The following is an 18,405-nucleotide window of genomic DNA, read 5'->3' as shown; positions in this document are numbered from 1 at the left end:
ATGCATCTGTATTTCAGATTGTTCTTGTATGTCTTCTAAATATTTATTTCTATCACGGAGCAAACCTGAAGGTCTCATGATGAATGTATAACACACACACACACACACACACACACACACACACACACACACACACACCCCTTAATGAATACTAACGTTTTTGGAATGACTTAGAATCAAAACATGTAAGGACGCACGTGTCCTACATAGATAAAAGGGAGGATCACAGCTAAAAGGTGTAGGAATGTTAAGGTTTTAACACTGCACAATGATTAAGGTAAAGATTTTCTTTGCAGTGGCCTAAACGCGGTATTACTTTCATGTAAGTGGTCCATGGAAAAGAGTTTCAATACTTAACACAGTGTACAGATGGCAAACCTCCCTGTATGGCAGTGTAAAAACACAATGTGAGTGCAAAGTGTCAAAAATAGATAATGTTCATACTGACATTGTGCCATTACACCTTTCTAATTAATACGCAATTTCCACTGGCAGCAGTTTTATTACTTGAGCAGTATTAGTGAATACTTGAAGCAGTTGCCCACAGGTTAAAATACAGATGTACACACTGCAGTAGGATATTGTAAAGTGTTACCATAGAAAAGTAAAAGGTGTGAATGGAGAAGATGGAGGTATATGGCACTGAACAATCTGAGAGGGTCAAACAGAAGTGAAACAGGGAGTTCTGGATGGTCCCGTTTTATGTTTCATTTTTTTTTCCTCCTTCCTTTTTTTCGGTAGAATTTCCCCTTCAGAGAGATGCTGTCCGTTTAATGTTTGGAAAATATTTCCCACGACTCTCGTCCCTCTTCACATGACTTGCCACTTTTCCAGTGTTTCACCTAAAAGAATGTTCTTATCGGATACAAAAATCAAAACAGTCGATATATATTTCCTTTTTGCTTTCCATACAGTTTTGCATTGAAAAATATGTTTTTGTTAATTTTCTTTTTTTTCTTTTTTTGTTTAAATTCCAGATGTCTTTATGTGGATCCAGAGCTTATTCCATCTGTAGCTACATGTGTTGGGCATCCATTATGTCCAAGTATTTGGCCTCAATGATATGAGGGAGCACGTTGTTCCTAAACACAGAGCAGAGATAATTCATGTCAGTTGGTGCTTGTTAGAGCAGAAAGAAAACATAAGAAGAAAATAAACCCCGAAGCCTTTACAGTGTCTGATTTTACCAGATAAAACTGACCGCCTTCTTATCAGTGCTACCAGTGATCAAGAGCGCATTTCTACAGTGGCTAATTTACGAGCCCCCAAACTTTAAAAGATGCACTTTATGGTTTCAGGATATTATTATTTTATACACATTTACCTTCATGGTGATTAAGTGTCAACATTTGCACTATAAAAACAGACTGAAAAAAGAATGACTGAGAATTTTCCCCCTATATTTTTAACTCATTAATGTAACCTGATTTTTATTCCAATCCAGTTGGAAAAACAAAGTTGGAGGGAACCAAAACAAACAAGTGAAAAGGGGAATATTGAATTAGCTCGCACCCAGTAACCTGAAGCACAACTTTGCTGAATATCAATGCTGTGTCGTGTCTCCAGCATTTGTGTACAGGGCAGCTGTTTGCTAATGTGACAATGTCATGTTTACAGCTTGCCACACTGCCCTGGAATACTTCTTCCCCCCACAAAAATGTACTAATGCAGGTCACCTCATGAAAAATGTATTTTTGTCAGTGTATTTATCCACTGTGATCATCTAATAAATAATTGAAACTTTGTTTTTTAAATTCAGGTATTTCCAGTAGGCTTGTATGCTGTGCTTTAGTTCTGCATCTGATCATTATGGTAAAAGCCTCCATACAGTGTGTTTCAAAGTTTTATCAATCTGATCAATATTTGGGTATCGTTCAGTCAGACGTTGCAGTTTTTTTCCATTCCACATTAAATGTTAAAGTTTAAAAACAGAATAAAGATAATCCATCATCTTGTCTACTTTATTCTCCATAATAGCGCTTTTTAGAGAGATATGAAGATTTTTGAAAGAAAAAAAAAAAGACAGCAGAAACCAGACTTCACTGTAATTTAAAGCTTTTTTCATCTAGAGGGCAGATTTAGGTCAGACACAGCTCTTGTTATTACCCGTGTGGTGCTGAATGTCACCCTGGTTTAAAGCACTCGAGAAAACAATTTTACGGGACAAAGTGGTCACAGTCGTACCTGATTGGGATTAGGAGGATCATGACCAGAGGGAAGATCATTTTCATGTACGGTATCGGGTACATGCCAAATGTACACAGCACCAGCAGCTGCATCATCTGCAGGAAGGTGAAGTAGTGGATCTTCCTCTGGGGCACTTTGCGGATGTAGTGGGTAGGTGGGTAAGACGTCTGCAGGAGGTGAGAGGATCAAGACAGATTAAAAAACAATCTCCCCTGTGGCTCTTCTTCTTCACTGTCCTCAGGTCTCCTGCAAACTTAAAGGAATGACTAAGGGAAGTGGGCAACCCACACGCATTTAAGAAGTGCACTCTGGATTTTAAATCACAACGAATATTTAGCATTCATTCCTACAACGTACAATAACTGCATTTATAGTATCTCCTGTGTGACTGTATACCACAATAACATTGATTGTTGGTAGGACATGCAGTCCCAGTCGAGCTGCAGCAAAAACTAATTTAGCTCCACCAACTGATCCGGTGTCAGGTACTAATCTTATAACAAACAAAGAGCAAATAAATTAAAAAAAAATGACAGGACAAATCTGCATCTTCTAAAGCTTGGTTGGTACCTGTACACTCAGTAAATTGGAATTATCTACAGGTGAGGACAGAAAATGTATTTATGTGAAGAAGAAAACAGACAAAGATCTGGATTTCATACGAAGCAAAAAAATGTGGTCATTAAATTGAACAATGTTTATATGAGATTTTTTAAGGTTTGGTTTTACTTTTATTTAATTAATACATTTATTTTATTTTCAGTTTAATCTTTGCATGATTGTATATGTACATGAGCATAAATGCTTCTACAACACTAACATTTACACTTATGCAGGCTTTCTACACAGCGAAACCTGTAAATTTTGAGTCATTTCCTCATATCGTCATTAGGAGGCGCCAGTGTGTGACATTACCAAGCGTAGGGAAAAATGGCAAGCCTTGCTTTACATCTTTACTGAGAGAGAAGGAAGGTTAAATCGGACGCAAAGGATAAAACACTCAAGACAAACAATCAGCATTCTCTTTTAGTATTGTTATGTGTTTGATACACTATACTAGAATAAAAATGTTAATTTATCAGCTTGTCTGTCTTAATTCACTAAACACTACCCACCTCGTACTGTGAATATACGAGCACAAAAATTATATTTGCAAATACCATTTCACTCGTGTCTGGTCCTCCAGCACCGGGCACACAGTCAACCGTTTGATCTGCAGAGCCCTGCTATCGACATATGGACACGGACACACACATTTATTCAACTGTTACTTCCACCACACACTTTCTGACCTGCTCCTTCAGAAGGAGAGCCATTCGGTCGCACATCTGGTTTCCGTCGATGGAGGTGAGGGCGATGTAGAGGAAGAGGCCATAGAGGACAGGTTTGGGTATCCACTGCAGCGGGAGAGGCAACAGCAACACTGATATGCCAATGAAGATGTTGGCAGCCAGAGACGTCAGACGGGTCTCCTTAACCTGGACGATACTGAGGAAACGCACACAATAACATACAAATGAATGGTTACTGGAAAGCCCCCAATTGATTCATACAATGCAACAGACAATGCATTTTCTGGGATTTTGTTATCAGTATTGCAGCATATTTTTTCATTTGAAAAATCAGGAATTTTCCAGACCCACTTCCCAGAGTTTAAGGGGCCTGAGCAGTGGGGAAAAGACATGCTATATATTTTTTCCAATATCTCATTAACAGATCCTGTTATTTTTAAAACCACAAAAAGGATGAAGATTTCTGCTATTACTGATAACTCTCTTCTTACAGATTAAAAATATTAACCACTCTTTTTGAACAATAAAATAACAAAAATGATCAGGACTTATGAGTCGCCTGTGTGATAATAAGAACATCTCTTCATCCGCATCATGAACAAACACAAGTTTAAATTAATAAAATACAAATAAGCTTTTTGCTAGAGTTTAGTTGATTTAAAAATTTGCAGAGTTGTTTGGAAAAAGTAAGGAAAGCCCTAGGCTAATGACATCTACAAAAGCTAATTGAAGTCAGGCACCAGCAATCCTGCACTCCAATTAATGGAACATGATTGGAGGTGTCGGCTAGACTTAAAAAAAACATGTGAGCATTTTGAATTTGCTATTTAAAAATGCATCTGCTTTGCAAAGTGAAATATGACAAAGATTACTTTTGATTTGTATAAAGCTGGAAAAGCTTTAAAGTATTTAGTATTAATCAATAAGAACCTGCACAATTATATATGTTTTCTGAAGTTGAAAATGGACCTCACCATCATTTTAAGGAAACAATCAAAGCAACGTGAGGGATTGCATCTGTGACCTTGGAATGACCTCATTTGGACTCAACCTGTGGAGCTGAAACCTCACATTTTTCTCGTTGTGTAATTTTTATTTATTTTACCTTGTGTTTATCTTATTCTTGAGTCTTTTTAATTTAATGTCACCTGTTCAGGACTAGTAAGCACCTCCTAATAAAGATGCAATAAAAATACTTTATGTAGTACACCTTCAAAAACACTGGAAATAACAGCTGTTCATAAACAGTCAGTGATACTAATATTCAAAATTTCCTAGGAAATTTCCAGACATATACACACTTTCAAAATTCCTGAAATGGCACACTTTTCTCCAGCTTATATCTCTAATTAAATCTTCTGAACTTATATAAGACCGTCCCCCCTAGTCTCCATTAATCATACTCAACTACTTTCTTAATCCTGAATATATGCAAACTGTAATTTTGCACATATCTGTGTGGCCAGAATGATGAACATAATCCTCTCATCTATTAAAAACTCCCTCACCTCTTCCACCCCGAGGGAAAATCTTTAGTTACATAGTAATCACGCAATCAGGGAAGAACAGGATACAGTAGCTCGGATACAACTCAAAATTACAGTCGCCACACGCTCTGAAGACGAGCTTTAATTAAGAATCTGATTAGCACTGGAAGTGAGAGGGTGGGTAACTCACGTCTCGTAGAGGTGCCCCCCCTCAACGCGCTGCTCCACAAAAGCCAGCTGGCGCACATGGAGGGTGGAGTGGGGAAAGGCGGCATGCATCCAGGGCAACCCCAGCACTGACATTAGGATGTTAATGAGCCCAGAGAGCATTAGGTCCCAGTGATATGCAGTACCCTTCAGCAATCTGAGGAGTAACGCAACCATTACAGTCAACAGCATAATGCAGCACAAAAACAGGTTAAAGCTGCCTCTAAAACCATAAAGGGACAAATTACATACAAATGTAAGAAAGTAACAGAGTACATTTACCATAAGTTCTATAAATAGGTTTAAAGGCACGCACAAGAAAACTGCCATACACAAATTTTTAGAAGTAAGTCCACGTGACAGTAGTCTGCCTGTACACTCTACAACTACTAGTACACTTCTGCTAAAACCAAAAAGGGCATCTTTCTCCTAAGGTCAGTGATGCCCTTCGACAAACCTCGCTCACGTTTCACTAACTTTTTCCCATTAAACATAAAAGAAAAAATCCTGTACATTTTTGTGGATTCGTTCTCTTTTCTTTTTTTACAGAATGAAAAGCACAAACAATATGTCACTGATGATGACATCATAAGCCGAGCATGACACTACAGTAATGTTACACAAAAACAAGGCTGCGACCTTTTTGATGCCACCAAACTTTTTTTTTGCCCCTGTTAGTGAGGGATCACTGCAATGCATCATCTCTGAGGTGGTATGAGGGGGACTGTGTGTGTGTGTGTGTGTGTGTGTGTGTGTGTGTGTGTGTGTGTGTGTAGCCTAAAACTGTAAATATGCTGCCTGAAGGCAGACAGCAGCAGTGCTGTAAAGAAATATGAACACACTGATCACTAGTCGTGCCTCCTGCTCTGTGCCCTTGCATATGACATTGGCACCGCTGCATACTGTAAATTACAGTGCATAGGAAACTTTAGGTCATCAAGCATAAATCTAAGTGAAAGAGGATTTTATTGGTGAAGAAGCCTTTAGCTTTATTTTCATTTATATCCACTCAACAACCATATATATAACTTTGTAAGTTGGGATCATGCTGAGAGCCTGTAAAGTCTTTATTCATTTTCAAAATGTTGTCATATTTTTTAAACTAACACGACTGATGGAATCAAATATCTGTGCGGGTGGGGGGGAAAAAGTTCAAATGCTTCAAAAAAAGATGTAAAGCAAATAAAGGAATGGACCAGATAAAATAACACAAAGAACAAAGCTGCAGCAGAAATAGCTTCAGCTGTTTGGGACTCTTTTATTAATGACATATGAAGGAAGACATGAGGTATAAACAAAGTGAATTCTGTTTACCACTCTTTTTCATCTCACAATGAGTCCCATTTTTAGATATCTTTAATTCTTTTTCTGAATTTTGAGGACTAGTGGATATCTGCCCTCTGGGGAATTCTTCCATATTTAGAGCAGACATTTAGATCCAATTAATCTCTGTCCAACAAATGTACAAGCTAATGCCAGAAACTCCATCATTATATGTTTTCATTGTAGGGCTGCTAGATGGTTGACGGCTCTAAATTGGCCCATCCAATGCAAATTTAGAAGAACTGGGTAAAAGCTCACATTGTGTTTTGGCTCCGAGGCTTCTTTAGAGCTCTCTGACTGTGACAATTTGACTTCCACCCTCCCCAACAGAGTGGAAAATATCCGGTTGAAGCAAATTCCAAAGTGGAGGAGTGGATCTCTAAAACTCTGACAGCATTCCGAATGGTTACAGGAAGAGTGCTAAGCAAATACTAGAATCAACTCAACTTTCCCCTTGGTGTTGTTAAGCTATTTTCAGCGAAGAGAGTTTTGCAATCATATCTCTTAGATGTCCAACGTCTGCTCAGCATATAAGGATTTACCTGTTTTCTGGTGCGTTCGTCAGTGAAACGACGATGTTCTGGTCGATGAAGATAAGGAGGGCCAGGAGAAAGCCGAGTCCCATGGCGCTGACAACGTTCATGGGCGACAGCCGCTCAAATGGTGCCACGTTGAAGGTGGGCCGGTTATGAACTTTAAACACTGGAACTGTTTCAAAGGAAGAAAATTAAACAAAAAATAACAACCACGAGTTGAAGTTTATATTACAAAATGATGCCTTAAACCGCCATCATAACTCATATTTAACTTTAGCCTGGGACATGAGAAACATCTGCTTCCAACAAGATTCTTGTATGTGTGAATATACTGAAATTCATTAAGAATATTCTCAAGAAAAGAGCTGTGTAAAATTCATTAGCATTACTCCTATCTCATCACATTCAATCATTACAAACACGACTGTCTCTTAAACTCCTGTAATGACTCATGTTTTTTTCACACCAATAATCATAAGAGAGGCTGGATTTTTCTTTTTCAAATGCTGAACATCTTTTTTGGCACACTCTCCTGTCAAAGGCGGTTGAATTAAGTGCAGTTGGTTAAATTTAGGAAGGAATGACAATACAATAATGGCTCTATTATCTTATGACTTATTGTCTCTGGAGGTAAAGCACTTATATTTAAATTCATTTGAGGGTTTGGCACTGATCTCTTTGTTTCTATGTCGACCTCTAGAGAACAGCTGCTGCCTTGGCAACAATGAATGGGGACACAAAATGATGCTAAACAATAGAGGATAAAAATTGAAAATCTCCAATGTGTTTTGGCCTGTGCCTTGATTGGGGAACATAAAAAGACAATAAAGGCGTTAAATAAGAGGGGCCTCGCAGTTAGAAAACATGTTTTGGAAATAAAAAGGTTATAAGTTTGGGAGCATCTTCAAGTAAGTTTAGGATATCTTCAAATTCCTTAAATGGAGCTCAAACAATACCACAGTATGTCACAAAGTAAGAGATTGAGCAATCACTGTGTTTACACTTAGGTTGCTTCAACAATTTTATTTCATAATTTTGTAAAAATGTTAAATGTCTATTCCTGACAAACAAGACGCTCAAAAAAGCTCTCAAGAGTAAATTATTAAAATATATATTTATAGATGCATTCAAGAAACGATTTAATGTTTCAGTTATCTTCTATTAAAATGCCGTGACAGACTATAGAGATAAATAAAGTTTTCACAGGCCTTCATAGGAATTAAGAGGATAAGTAGTAGCATAGTGCTGCAAATCACATGCACTTGATTATTGATCATCCGCATGTGCGAGCTCCTCTCTAAAAGCACAAGTTTCGACAGTTTGCAGGTCTGGAGTATTCATGTGTTTGTTAACACAATGCAACAATCCTCCCATGAGTGGCCGTCCCAGCAAATTCACCCCAAGGTCAGACTGCAAGACTGCAGAGATACTATTAAAAGCAAAGAGCTACACTGCAGACTCTTCAGGGCTCCATTAGCCATGTTAAATATTAAAGTTAATGACAGTACAATTAGAAAAATAATGAAACCTCTTATTTCTAAAAAGAGCATGGTAGCACAGGTTAAGAATAATGCACAGCGCTTGTTTTGGCAAAAACCACAACGTATCAGGACAAATACCTTCTACCAACTTTCTAGTATGGTGACAGAGTGCTGATGATTTGGGCTTGTTTTGCAGTCACTAGACCTGGGCAGTTTACAGTTACTGAGTCAACCATGAACTCTGTAGTGGACTGTATCCTTATGTTAAATATGAAGCTGTCTGTCTGCCGGCTAAAACTTGGCCAAACAGTCTCACTCGACAGGATGGTCATCTCAACAATACCAGCAAATCTACAACAGAAAAAGAAAAGAATCCTAGTATTTCAATGGTCCCTGACAGAACCTGACTGAAACGCTATAGTGAGACTTGAAGGGGGTTGTTGCCATTGCACATTGTACTTTTTTGATGACAAATATAGGTTGTTTTCTCAGGCTTATATTATATTATATCATTTTGGAGTGTGTATGTGATGTGTTGGTTGTCTGTCTGTTTGTTTGTTTGTACGGACATACTGCAAATCAATTTCCTGTTAGGGACAATAAAGTTACCAAAGTAAAGTTACCAAAGAAGAGAGCTACCTACAAACCTCAATGAAGTGAAACAGCCCTAAAAAGAAGACTGAGCTAAAATTTCTCCACAACAGCGCGAGAGACTGACAAAGTCAAAGTAAACAATTACTTCAAGTTATTGCTGTTGAAGGTGGTTCTAAAAGCCAGTGAATCATGGGGTGTACTTATTTTTTCACAGAATTGCATTGAGTCCTGTGAACACTCACTTTATCACATGATTATGTAGTAATTTGAAATGGAATTTGTGTGGGCATTCAAGGTTTAAAGAGTTTTAAGAACATGAATCTCCCCTTACTAAAAAGAAAAAAACATGTGCAAGGTTTAATAAATACACAATTACTGAGAAAAGAGAAAACTAATTAACCACTAACCAAGTATTAGGGACAGTTTCAAGTTTTATTTTGGGGTCTCTTTTGAATGAAGTGGACATTATATAGCTGTCGAGCTATACCGCAAGTCTTCCACTAATCACACAGACAATTGATGGTTTAGTTCTTGACTGCTCGCGGTGACCAAGACAATGAACCTCTATCGCTTTGCGTGTGTGAGAATTGCAAGATACGTTTTCCTCCACCTGTGTCAATGACTTGAATTTACTGGTACAGGCCAAAGTCACAACACCTTCTCCAAAATAAAAGTGTTAGAAATAGGGTGAAAAAAAAGTGCTGCACGTGGTCACATGTTTCAAACATTTTTAGTTTTAAAACAGTTTTAAAGTAAGAAACACACTATATTATACTGCATAGTATTATTTATAATGAACATCTCAAATGCACTCTATAACTGCAATAAATCAATGATATTAACACTACCAAGCAATAAATGATACTGACGTTCAATGTCACTGAAAATGTAGGAGCCGATGAAGGAGAACATGAGCACTGAGATTGGCAGGGCACAGTCCGACAGCACCTCCCTCACTTTGGCATGCAGGAACGGACTTGAAGAGAGAGAGGGAGAAAGGAGAAGGGAGTGAGGAGGGAGAGACAAATAATAGAGGAATACAATTACTGTGGACAAGACAAGGACAATGGCTGCAATCCTGACACTGCTTAAGTACCTTGGTCCGCCTTTTACTTACACAATTGAATTGAGCTTTGAGGTTGATTTGATTACTGGGAGCAATCAGAAGTAGAATATTAATGCTTATTAAATCACAGGCTGGAACAGAAGCTTCGACTGAAAAGTGAGCTTTGTAAGAGCTGTCTGGAAAGTTCCTGTAAGCTCTGTCACTCCTGCAATCTTTAGAGTCAAGGCCCTACTCAGCGGTATTCATGCTAGCAGGCAGTGCTCCCATCCAAACACAATTTAAACTTCTCCAGTGATTTATGTTAAGACTGCTGCAGCACTGCAGTGCTGCACATACCTCCTTTTGAACTGGTAGAGAGTATAGCCCATCCATAATGTCCCGAGCATCAGCAGGAGGCAGAGGACAGGTCTCTCTCGACTGCACTGGATGAAGGATTCAGTAAGTGCAAACCCCGTGACCACCTCACTCCTGTTTCCCCCCAGCAGGTCTCCACCTTGAGGAAAGTCCCCTATGCTTCTGTTGGCCAGTGTTGGAGCGTGGTAGTACCTATGAAAGACTGAAATCACATTCACAGTGTTTAGCTATAAACAGTGTTGGGGAGTAACGAAATACATGTTCTGGGGTTACGTATTTAAAATACAAAATAAGTAACTGTATTCCATTACAGTTACCGCTTAAATTGTGATAATTAGAATACAATTACTTTGTTGAAATAAATGTATTACACGGCTGTCTTTTCCTGTTTCATATTTTAGGCTATGCCCTCTCTATCCCCTCTCTAATTTTTGTAATACCACGCACTGCCAGAAACCCAAACAAAAGAGGCTCTAATGCAAGCGTCCTGTTAATGTTGGTGGTGTCAGTTACACAATGGACCCGGAGCCAGCAGTGCACGGGCAGGAATGCGTTTCTTACTTGGAAATTCCAACACCACTTCACATTTAAAGAACAAAGGGATGGGCGAAATCTGACCGTGCAATGCAAACTCTGTTTATCAGCAACCATCTGGAAGTCAGTTCGTTTTTAAAAACAAACGTTAGCCTACTGCAACTACCTTGTTTTAGTTGTGGTTATGTGCTACTTCAGTATCGTCAATGTACTATTGGTGTGTGATTTATTACTATTAATGAAGGCTGCATTACAATCTGGTAGCTAACAATGTTAGCTCGGTGGCGAGTAGCCTTCAGTAATAGTAACAAATCACACAGGAATAGTAGTTGTGAAAAGCATGACAATATATCAAGTAATCCAAGTAATCCAAAGTATTCAGAATACATTACTCACATTGAGTAACTTAACGGAATACGTTACAAACTACATTTTGGGCATGTATTCTGTAATCTGTATTGGAATACATTTTAAAAGTAACCTTTGCAACACTGGCTATAAAATGCATCGTTAGTGTCAACAGATTCCATGTGAACCATCAGAGATACAATGAACGGACAATAACAACAAGTATGCTGCCAAAGTCTGGTATAGTAAATGAAGCAATATCACAGATCTCAAATGAAATCCAAAACTTACAGCTGACATATTTATAATCCTTTAAAAAATATTGATTGGATTCCTATTAAACAGGAAAATCTTGAAATCTTTCAAGAAGCCTTGTATATAACCTAACCAAAGCTACAAAAAAATGTCCATCATGCTCAGGTTGCATTGTTCATGTTGCAGTCAACACAGAAAAGGCAAAGAAACAAGTCTTTTAATAATGCTTAAATCTTTCATGAAGAGGCACGTGAGAGTAACTGTCAGTACTGCTGGGGATAAAACTTTGAAAGCGAGATAAATCTCATCTGAGTTATGCCTCTACACTGAATGCCCATCAACCAGGCTGTAAAATACTCAAGGTGCTATTTTTCTTGTATGTTTGGGTGTTTGATGCCAGTGTTCTCTGTCCAACCACTAAATGAACCAGTAACCTTTGTGATAATCTAAACTAATCAAATTTAGCAGAATAGGCAGAGTCTGGATTAGGGGTGAAATGATGGGGAAACAGCACAGAATACATTATCTACACCTGCTTTAACAAACTCTGCCTAGTTTGCTTAAATCAGTCTTTGCACCCATAAGGACTGCAGAATAAATAGCTCACCAACTGTAATGTGTGGCTAAAGGCTGGGATTTTAAACTCAGTGGAGATGGTTTTCCTGCCATTGTGACTTAGAATGAATGCACAACTTTGTCTCTATTAATTTCATAATGAGTGCAACATAATACCTTCTAACATCACTTTTGAGGAATAGTGTGCGAGATGACTAGCTCCCTCCACAGGTCTTTTCATCAAACAGGGATAAAGTTACAGGCTAGGCGAGGTTGTGCAGGTGACTAGATACAGCCCCAAACTGTATTCATTTGTGTTAGTGGAAAATATTTTGGAGGAACAGTGTCAGCAAAATAGCATAGGTTAATGTTATGGTAATGGCATATGAGCTCGGAGCGTATTTTACAAATGGCTTCTGAAAATTGAACTACTGCACTGGCAATCTACAAAACAGGAGAACACTGCATTCAAAATAAATTACATTCAGCTATCGTCATCTCATTTTTGTGAAATTAAATTGTGTAAAATATTTATGATAAGGGACCATAAAAGCTGGAGTGGTATAATATAGCTGCAGATGGGGTTCAAAATCTGGACTGATTAATTTCTAAAGCCTCTCAACCTGCTGACCCACAACAGTAACAAATGACCTTGTATGGTATTTCTGCCTCCCTACTATTTTAAAAGGTAATATTTCTCAACTCTTGGCCAAACATATGCTTGTTTATCTAAATTTAGTAATTGAGATCATATTATTATATTACCCGTGGTTCACTAGTAAGTCATTTGGCAGGTGACTGTCTAACACTCTTTTGGCCTTTTATGTTTTGCTGTCAGGGTATTAAATATAAGTCTTTAGCTGTTATTATGAAAGAATTCTATCTGGCCTCACTATCACAATAAACACAGTTTGTTTCTTGATAAGTATTCGATTTTAAGAGGTGCAGAGGACTGCAGAAGGAATATACAAACACTGGATAAAAACTATTTGACAGTTTTTAATTAAAAGGACTAAATGATTAGTTGAAGAGATCTTATGACTCTTAGCTGCCCACTTAAATGATAATCTCAAAATTCACTTACACATAATAATGTGTATGTATGTGGCAGTGAAGGCTTTTATCTTCTTTATCTTTCGGGGCTTAGAAATCACATCAGACATGAGCTTGCGGCAGATTCGACAGCAGGTGTGTTGAGTTAGCAGACTACTTGATTTGATTTTCACCACAGAAAGGCAACGGGTAAACAACTCACAGAAAAAAAAAAAAAAAAAAGATATTTCTCGTGTGTGTCATGAACTTACTTTTGACTGTGCCTTTCACAGCATCAACCACAAAAGCAATGGAAATGAACAGGGCAATGACCTCCTCTGTTGACCTAAACACATTACACAATTAAGACCGTTGTAAGACAGTAAAAACTAATATAAATAACATATAAATAAAAAGGACACCCATAATAAAAAAAAAAAACACATAAGGAAATGAAAATTAATGAATTAACAAACATATTTTCAGAATAAAGTGTGCATTACTGTTTTCTTATAATTGATACTTTTTTTACACCCTTGTGTTTTTAGGGTACATGAAAGGTTTTTCTTGTATTAGCTGCATTAGTCCAATTAGAGATCATAGGTGGCACAGCTGTGGTTACCAAGTTTCTTTGTTAACCCGGGTTTTCATAGAGAGCTCAAATAGAACGGCTGTTTGACGGCTTGTTTGAACCTCCTTCCATAGAAAATGCAGCGACTACTTCAGTCAAGAGGAACACGTCACAGAGCTCGACTATGACACAAACACGCATTGTCTAAAGGCAAGACAGGAATGTCGCAAACATTGTTAATGTTATAAATTCATTAGTTAAATATTTATTTCAACACAGAACTTACTATCAGCATTGTCATTTAACCTTAAGGTTCCACATTAGAGCTTATAAATACTTCAAATGGAAGCTCAGGAATACTCAGGAAGTCCATTTAAGTCTGACACTGACCAATAATGAAGAATAACCCTCCATGGAAATTACTTTAATCTCTGGCCAACATGAAGTTAATTTCACTGCCTATATAAGACACTCTGTGATAAATACATACAGAGTAATTCATTTTATAATCTCCATTAGCTGATATACTGGCAGTATGACACCAACTTTGCAATAAAATACAACTATAATGCATCACCAACTAAATGGATGCGGTTCCTAAGATAACACAGTAGCAGGATTTACAGGTCAGTATCATAAAACCAGCCGAACAGCAAATTGCTGCAAGTCCCATAACGAGAGTTGGCGCTGTTAGCCAAGTACCGAGTGGGAAGTGCATTACAGCTGGTAGGTATTTGAATGCATGCTGGTCTGGCAGAATTTGAGTATAAATATATTTATTAATCAAAATTATGGACTCTTATGTATGGAAATTTCAATGCAAGATATTTCCCAATCTGTGAACCAAAACAAAACTAAAAACTGTGTTTCAAATTTACTCAAACTGTGTAACACATACTTTTTTCAAATTAACCAGAGTTGCACTGATTGCAATGTTATGCCACACATGCCTGGAGAGTAAATATAAACTACCTTTAAAATAAGTAAATGGAGCACATAGCAGTTAAAACTACTTAAAAATACTAGAATATAAAAATGATAATACATTTCAAACATTGATTGTGTGCATTCTTTAAAAACATCCTGCTGTCCCAAAAAGTTTTCTGTTGTTACAAGACAACTTAAAACATTTTTCTATATGACAGAAAGCAACCAAAATAAAAGGAAACTCAAAGTGATTAAAAAATTTGTACTTTAAAAATTAAAGTATGCCAACATATAAAATCAGGAATATGAAGGACACCTTTTGAAGAGCTTCATGAGCAGACTGACATTGAAGATTCCTCCCAGGATGAGAAAGAGGCAGTTCCACAACCCAATGCAGGCGTAGAAAGCTGGGAAATCCAGGTTGTAGTCGTCACAGATTCCTCGGATCACTGTGTTCCAGTTGCACATGTGCACATGTAAACAGACAGACAAATAAACCACATATAATAAATACACATTATGAAACTAAGTAACACAATTGCTATGCTAATTTTGTGCTAGTGAGAAAAAAATGTTACAAAAGAACTTCATTACAGATTTCTCTCCCAGCAAAGACTGACTTGTACACACACAAGTACAGACACATAAACAATGACTGGAAAAATTTTTAATTCATTCAAACATGAAAGGACAAAAAGAACTGTAATAGGTTTGTTAAAACCATAACAATTTTAGTTGTAATCTTGAGCAGATTTGTACGCAGATGAGTTACAGCTTTACAAACAAGCCATTGTTCTGCTCAGACAGGCTGCTGGAAATGTGCTATAATTATGCCCATGAGAATGCGCATAGCACAGTTCTAACCCATTTACTTCAAAGATCATCACACCACAAACCTAACAAACAGCCTTGGTATTAAAACTACATCTTGGCATCGGAGTTGCTGCTTTTCCTCATCATGGCCTGATACTGCAGCTTCCAGCCGTCAAGATCGTTTAAATTCCAACCAACAAAACATCGCTGTTGGGTAAAAACCATGTAACAGTTTATGCGCTGTCTCTCTCTGAACTGAACCTAAAGTTTACATGTTTGTGAATGCGATGAGTGACTCTCCTGACCCGCAGGCCCCTGGAACCAATCATTACATAACCACAGTGCGCAAAAAAAAAAAAGTTCTGCTCCTCATTCTTGAAAAAAAAGAAACAAGTTTTTGAAGATTTGTGCTTTTTGCTTGACTGCACCAGGAACACTCATTAAGGGCACATGTGTGAGCTAACAGCTTAATTACTCTAGTGGTAGCGCTTTCTGGTAAAAGCAAGAGCAGATGAGGACAAGAGTTTTTGGCTGGTGTTCGACATGGTTGGGTGCTTCTTTTTCTTGATTTTTGACGTAATCTTCTTAGTACTCCACCCACTCCCAGCCTTCCATTCAAACTGGCTGTCAGCAGAAACTGTGAAAAGATAAGTGCATCTTGATTGAGATGAGCTGAATGACAGCGGGGAAGCCTACCGCTGATGAAAATGGCGAGGGGAGCTGTGGTTAGAGGGATGACTAGAGGAGAGCCGGCAAACAACGAGTAGATGACCCCACCGATACTCTGGCCAATGATGGTCTTCCGAACATCTGGAGAGAGATGACACACAGAGAACACGCAGCGTGAAGCTCTGATTAATGTGCATGAGTGACTGCTAGGGTTCCTGTGAAGCTGAAGTAAGTTACATATTAATTTTTCAGATAAGATACGTTAACTTTGGAAATAATATGTATATTTTTTCCTTTTCGTTTTTTAAACAAAACAGCTAACATGATGCCTTTTCCACCCCCACTGAGTACATAATTATGTGAATATTTTCCAAAAAAGAGGTTTCAATGTTTCACTGTTTTACTATGTGTATGGTCACCTGAAACTTGCAACTTTTGAACAATCATCAGCTCACATTTATATGTCTTAAGCTCAGACTTAAAACAGAAAAAAAGTGAAGGTCAAACATACAAGAGAAAAATACTTAGTAAGGAAAGTGCTTACTCATATAGCATAATGAATAAAGGAGAATTACTACTAGATTTTGGCACTACTTACAGAGACCAAACGTAGCCCTTTCTGGTCTTATCCACCAGTATTGTGCAACAGTTTTGAGCCACTACTCATTTGTTTAGATTTTTCTCTCAAGGAGCTAGAAATTCTTGTGATTTAAAAAAAAAAAAGTGGTCTTACAAATTGGCACCATTGAGTCTATTCTGTATTTCCCCATATGTCTGGATGTTTTGATAAATTACTGTAAGTTTTTCCAATTTTCCTAGCCAAATATAAAGAAATAAGACTTCTGCACACTAATGTGTTACTATTTAATCTCAGTGCATTCATTAGCCATGTTATCAGCTAGAAGGTAAAGAAAGTAGCTAAATCACATTTTTCTGAGCTAAAAGCATAAAAACTGGGTATTGTGAATTTTAAACAGGTGCTAATATTTGCTTATTACTTGTCAACTATGGAAATAAGGAACTGCTTTGTTTATTTTGAAATGTCCAGTAGTGGAAAGTTATAAAATTACATTTTTTTAAAGTGATTGGCTGTTTATGTTCTCTAAATATTTTTGTACAAAAGGAAGATTATTTTCAGTTGAATTAATTTTATTTATTTAGCGCAAATTCACAACAGTCACCTCGTGGCATTTTACATTGTTGGGTAAATGCCCTAAAATACTAGACTTGCTAACCATGTCATAGGTCTGTTGTGGGTGTGTGTGTGTGGGCTGTTCATTGCTTTGTGTGTGTACTGAATTGTTTGACATTCTTTGTTAAAACTTCATTAAAATTATTAAAAAAAAAATGTGTACTGTGTTTCATAATACTGCCTCAAGGAATTGTTTATTATGTAAAAAAGTGTTTTAATGTGTGAAAATACCCCATATACATGAAATGGAGATTATCATATAGATATGATTCAAAACATTGCAGTATATTCTAATCTATGTAGTAAAATACTGTGGTCAGTGGTTTTGCACTGAGGTCTAGCAGGACAAGCACAGAGATGACAGAGACCAAAAGAAGCTTATTGGCAACCTTCATTAATGCTGCTTCTGTGTTATAATGAACTCTAAATCCTGACAAAAACTCTTCTTTCTATTTTTAAACTTTTATTTTTCAACAGTTATTTTCTTAAACAATTGATAAAATAGCTGTTTTTACACCCAGCACTTGATACTGACATGGAAAAATTTGCAGGAGCTCAAGAATCCCAATCGGAGAAAAGCGTTCATGTTTCTAGATTTAAGTACATGTTCATACCGATCTCGCCACGTGTGCTCTCATCATTGAGGGAGCCGAAAGCAATGGCAGGGAGGAGGATGGCAATGTAGAGGAAGATGGCTGTGGTCATGTACTTCAGCAGGGTTTTATTACTGCCAACTATACCTGAGGGGAGACAAACACAAACACATGAGTCATATTCACCTCATAATGGAGCGGAGGAGGCTCAACACTTTAATTTCAAAACGGCAAGAACATTAGCACAGTTCATCATTCAGTGCCTCTACATCTATAAACACCCAGTTCATACAGTAAAAATATTCTACGGAGGATTACGCTACCTGCTGCCCTTTTAAAATATGAGTCATTTGTTTTGGTTTCGTGTCATCCATCATTTTGCAAGAGCA

General features: G+C 37.5%; 1 protein-coding gene across 5 annotated transcripts in view; it reads right to left on the bottom strand.

Annotated features, from left to right (window-relative positions):
- Nucleotides 1-96: 96 nt before the first annotated feature.
- Nucleotides 97-18,405, bottom strand: part of slc4a11 (solute carrier family 4 member 11) — a 101,967-nt gene continuing 83,658 nt past the window's right edge. For all 5 annotated transcript variants that reach the window (XM_014335949.2, XM_014335951.2, XM_005929644.3 and 2 more), the window contains 11 exons: nucleotides 18,038-18,163; nucleotides 16,259-16,372; nucleotides 15,066-15,198; nucleotides 13,524-13,597; nucleotides 10,510-10,729; nucleotides 9,977-10,083; nucleotides 7,039-7,204; nucleotides 5,157-5,330; nucleotides 3,480-3,675; nucleotides 2,185-2,354; nucleotides 97-1,082 (listed from right to left, as the gene is read on the bottom strand). In XM_014335949.2, coding sequence (XP_014191435.1) covers nucleotides 1,016-1,082; nucleotides 2,185-2,354; nucleotides 3,480-3,675; nucleotides 5,157-5,330; nucleotides 7,039-7,204; nucleotides 9,977-10,083; nucleotides 10,510-10,729; nucleotides 13,524-13,597; nucleotides 15,066-15,198; nucleotides 16,259-16,372; nucleotides 18,038-18,163 — 1,547 coding nt within the window. In that variant the 3' untranslated portion in view covers nucleotides 97-1,015. The remainder of the gene's footprint in view (nucleotides 1,083-2,184; nucleotides 2,355-3,479; nucleotides 3,676-5,156; nucleotides 5,331-7,038; nucleotides 7,205-9,976; nucleotides 10,084-10,509; nucleotides 10,730-13,523; nucleotides 13,598-15,065; nucleotides 15,199-16,258; nucleotides 16,373-18,037; nucleotides 18,164-18,405) is intronic.

Source organism: Haplochromis burtoni, unplaced genomic scaffold, assembly GCF_018398535.1.
Source record: "Haplochromis burtoni strain Fernald_Lab_line unplaced genomic scaffold, NCSU_Asbu1 Contig_119, whole genome shotgun sequence".
NCBI classification, from domain to species: Eukaryota; Metazoa; Chordata; class Actinopteri; order Cichliformes; family Cichlidae; genus Haplochromis; species Haplochromis burtoni.
This window is presented reverse-complemented; position numbering and strand designations above follow the sequence as displayed.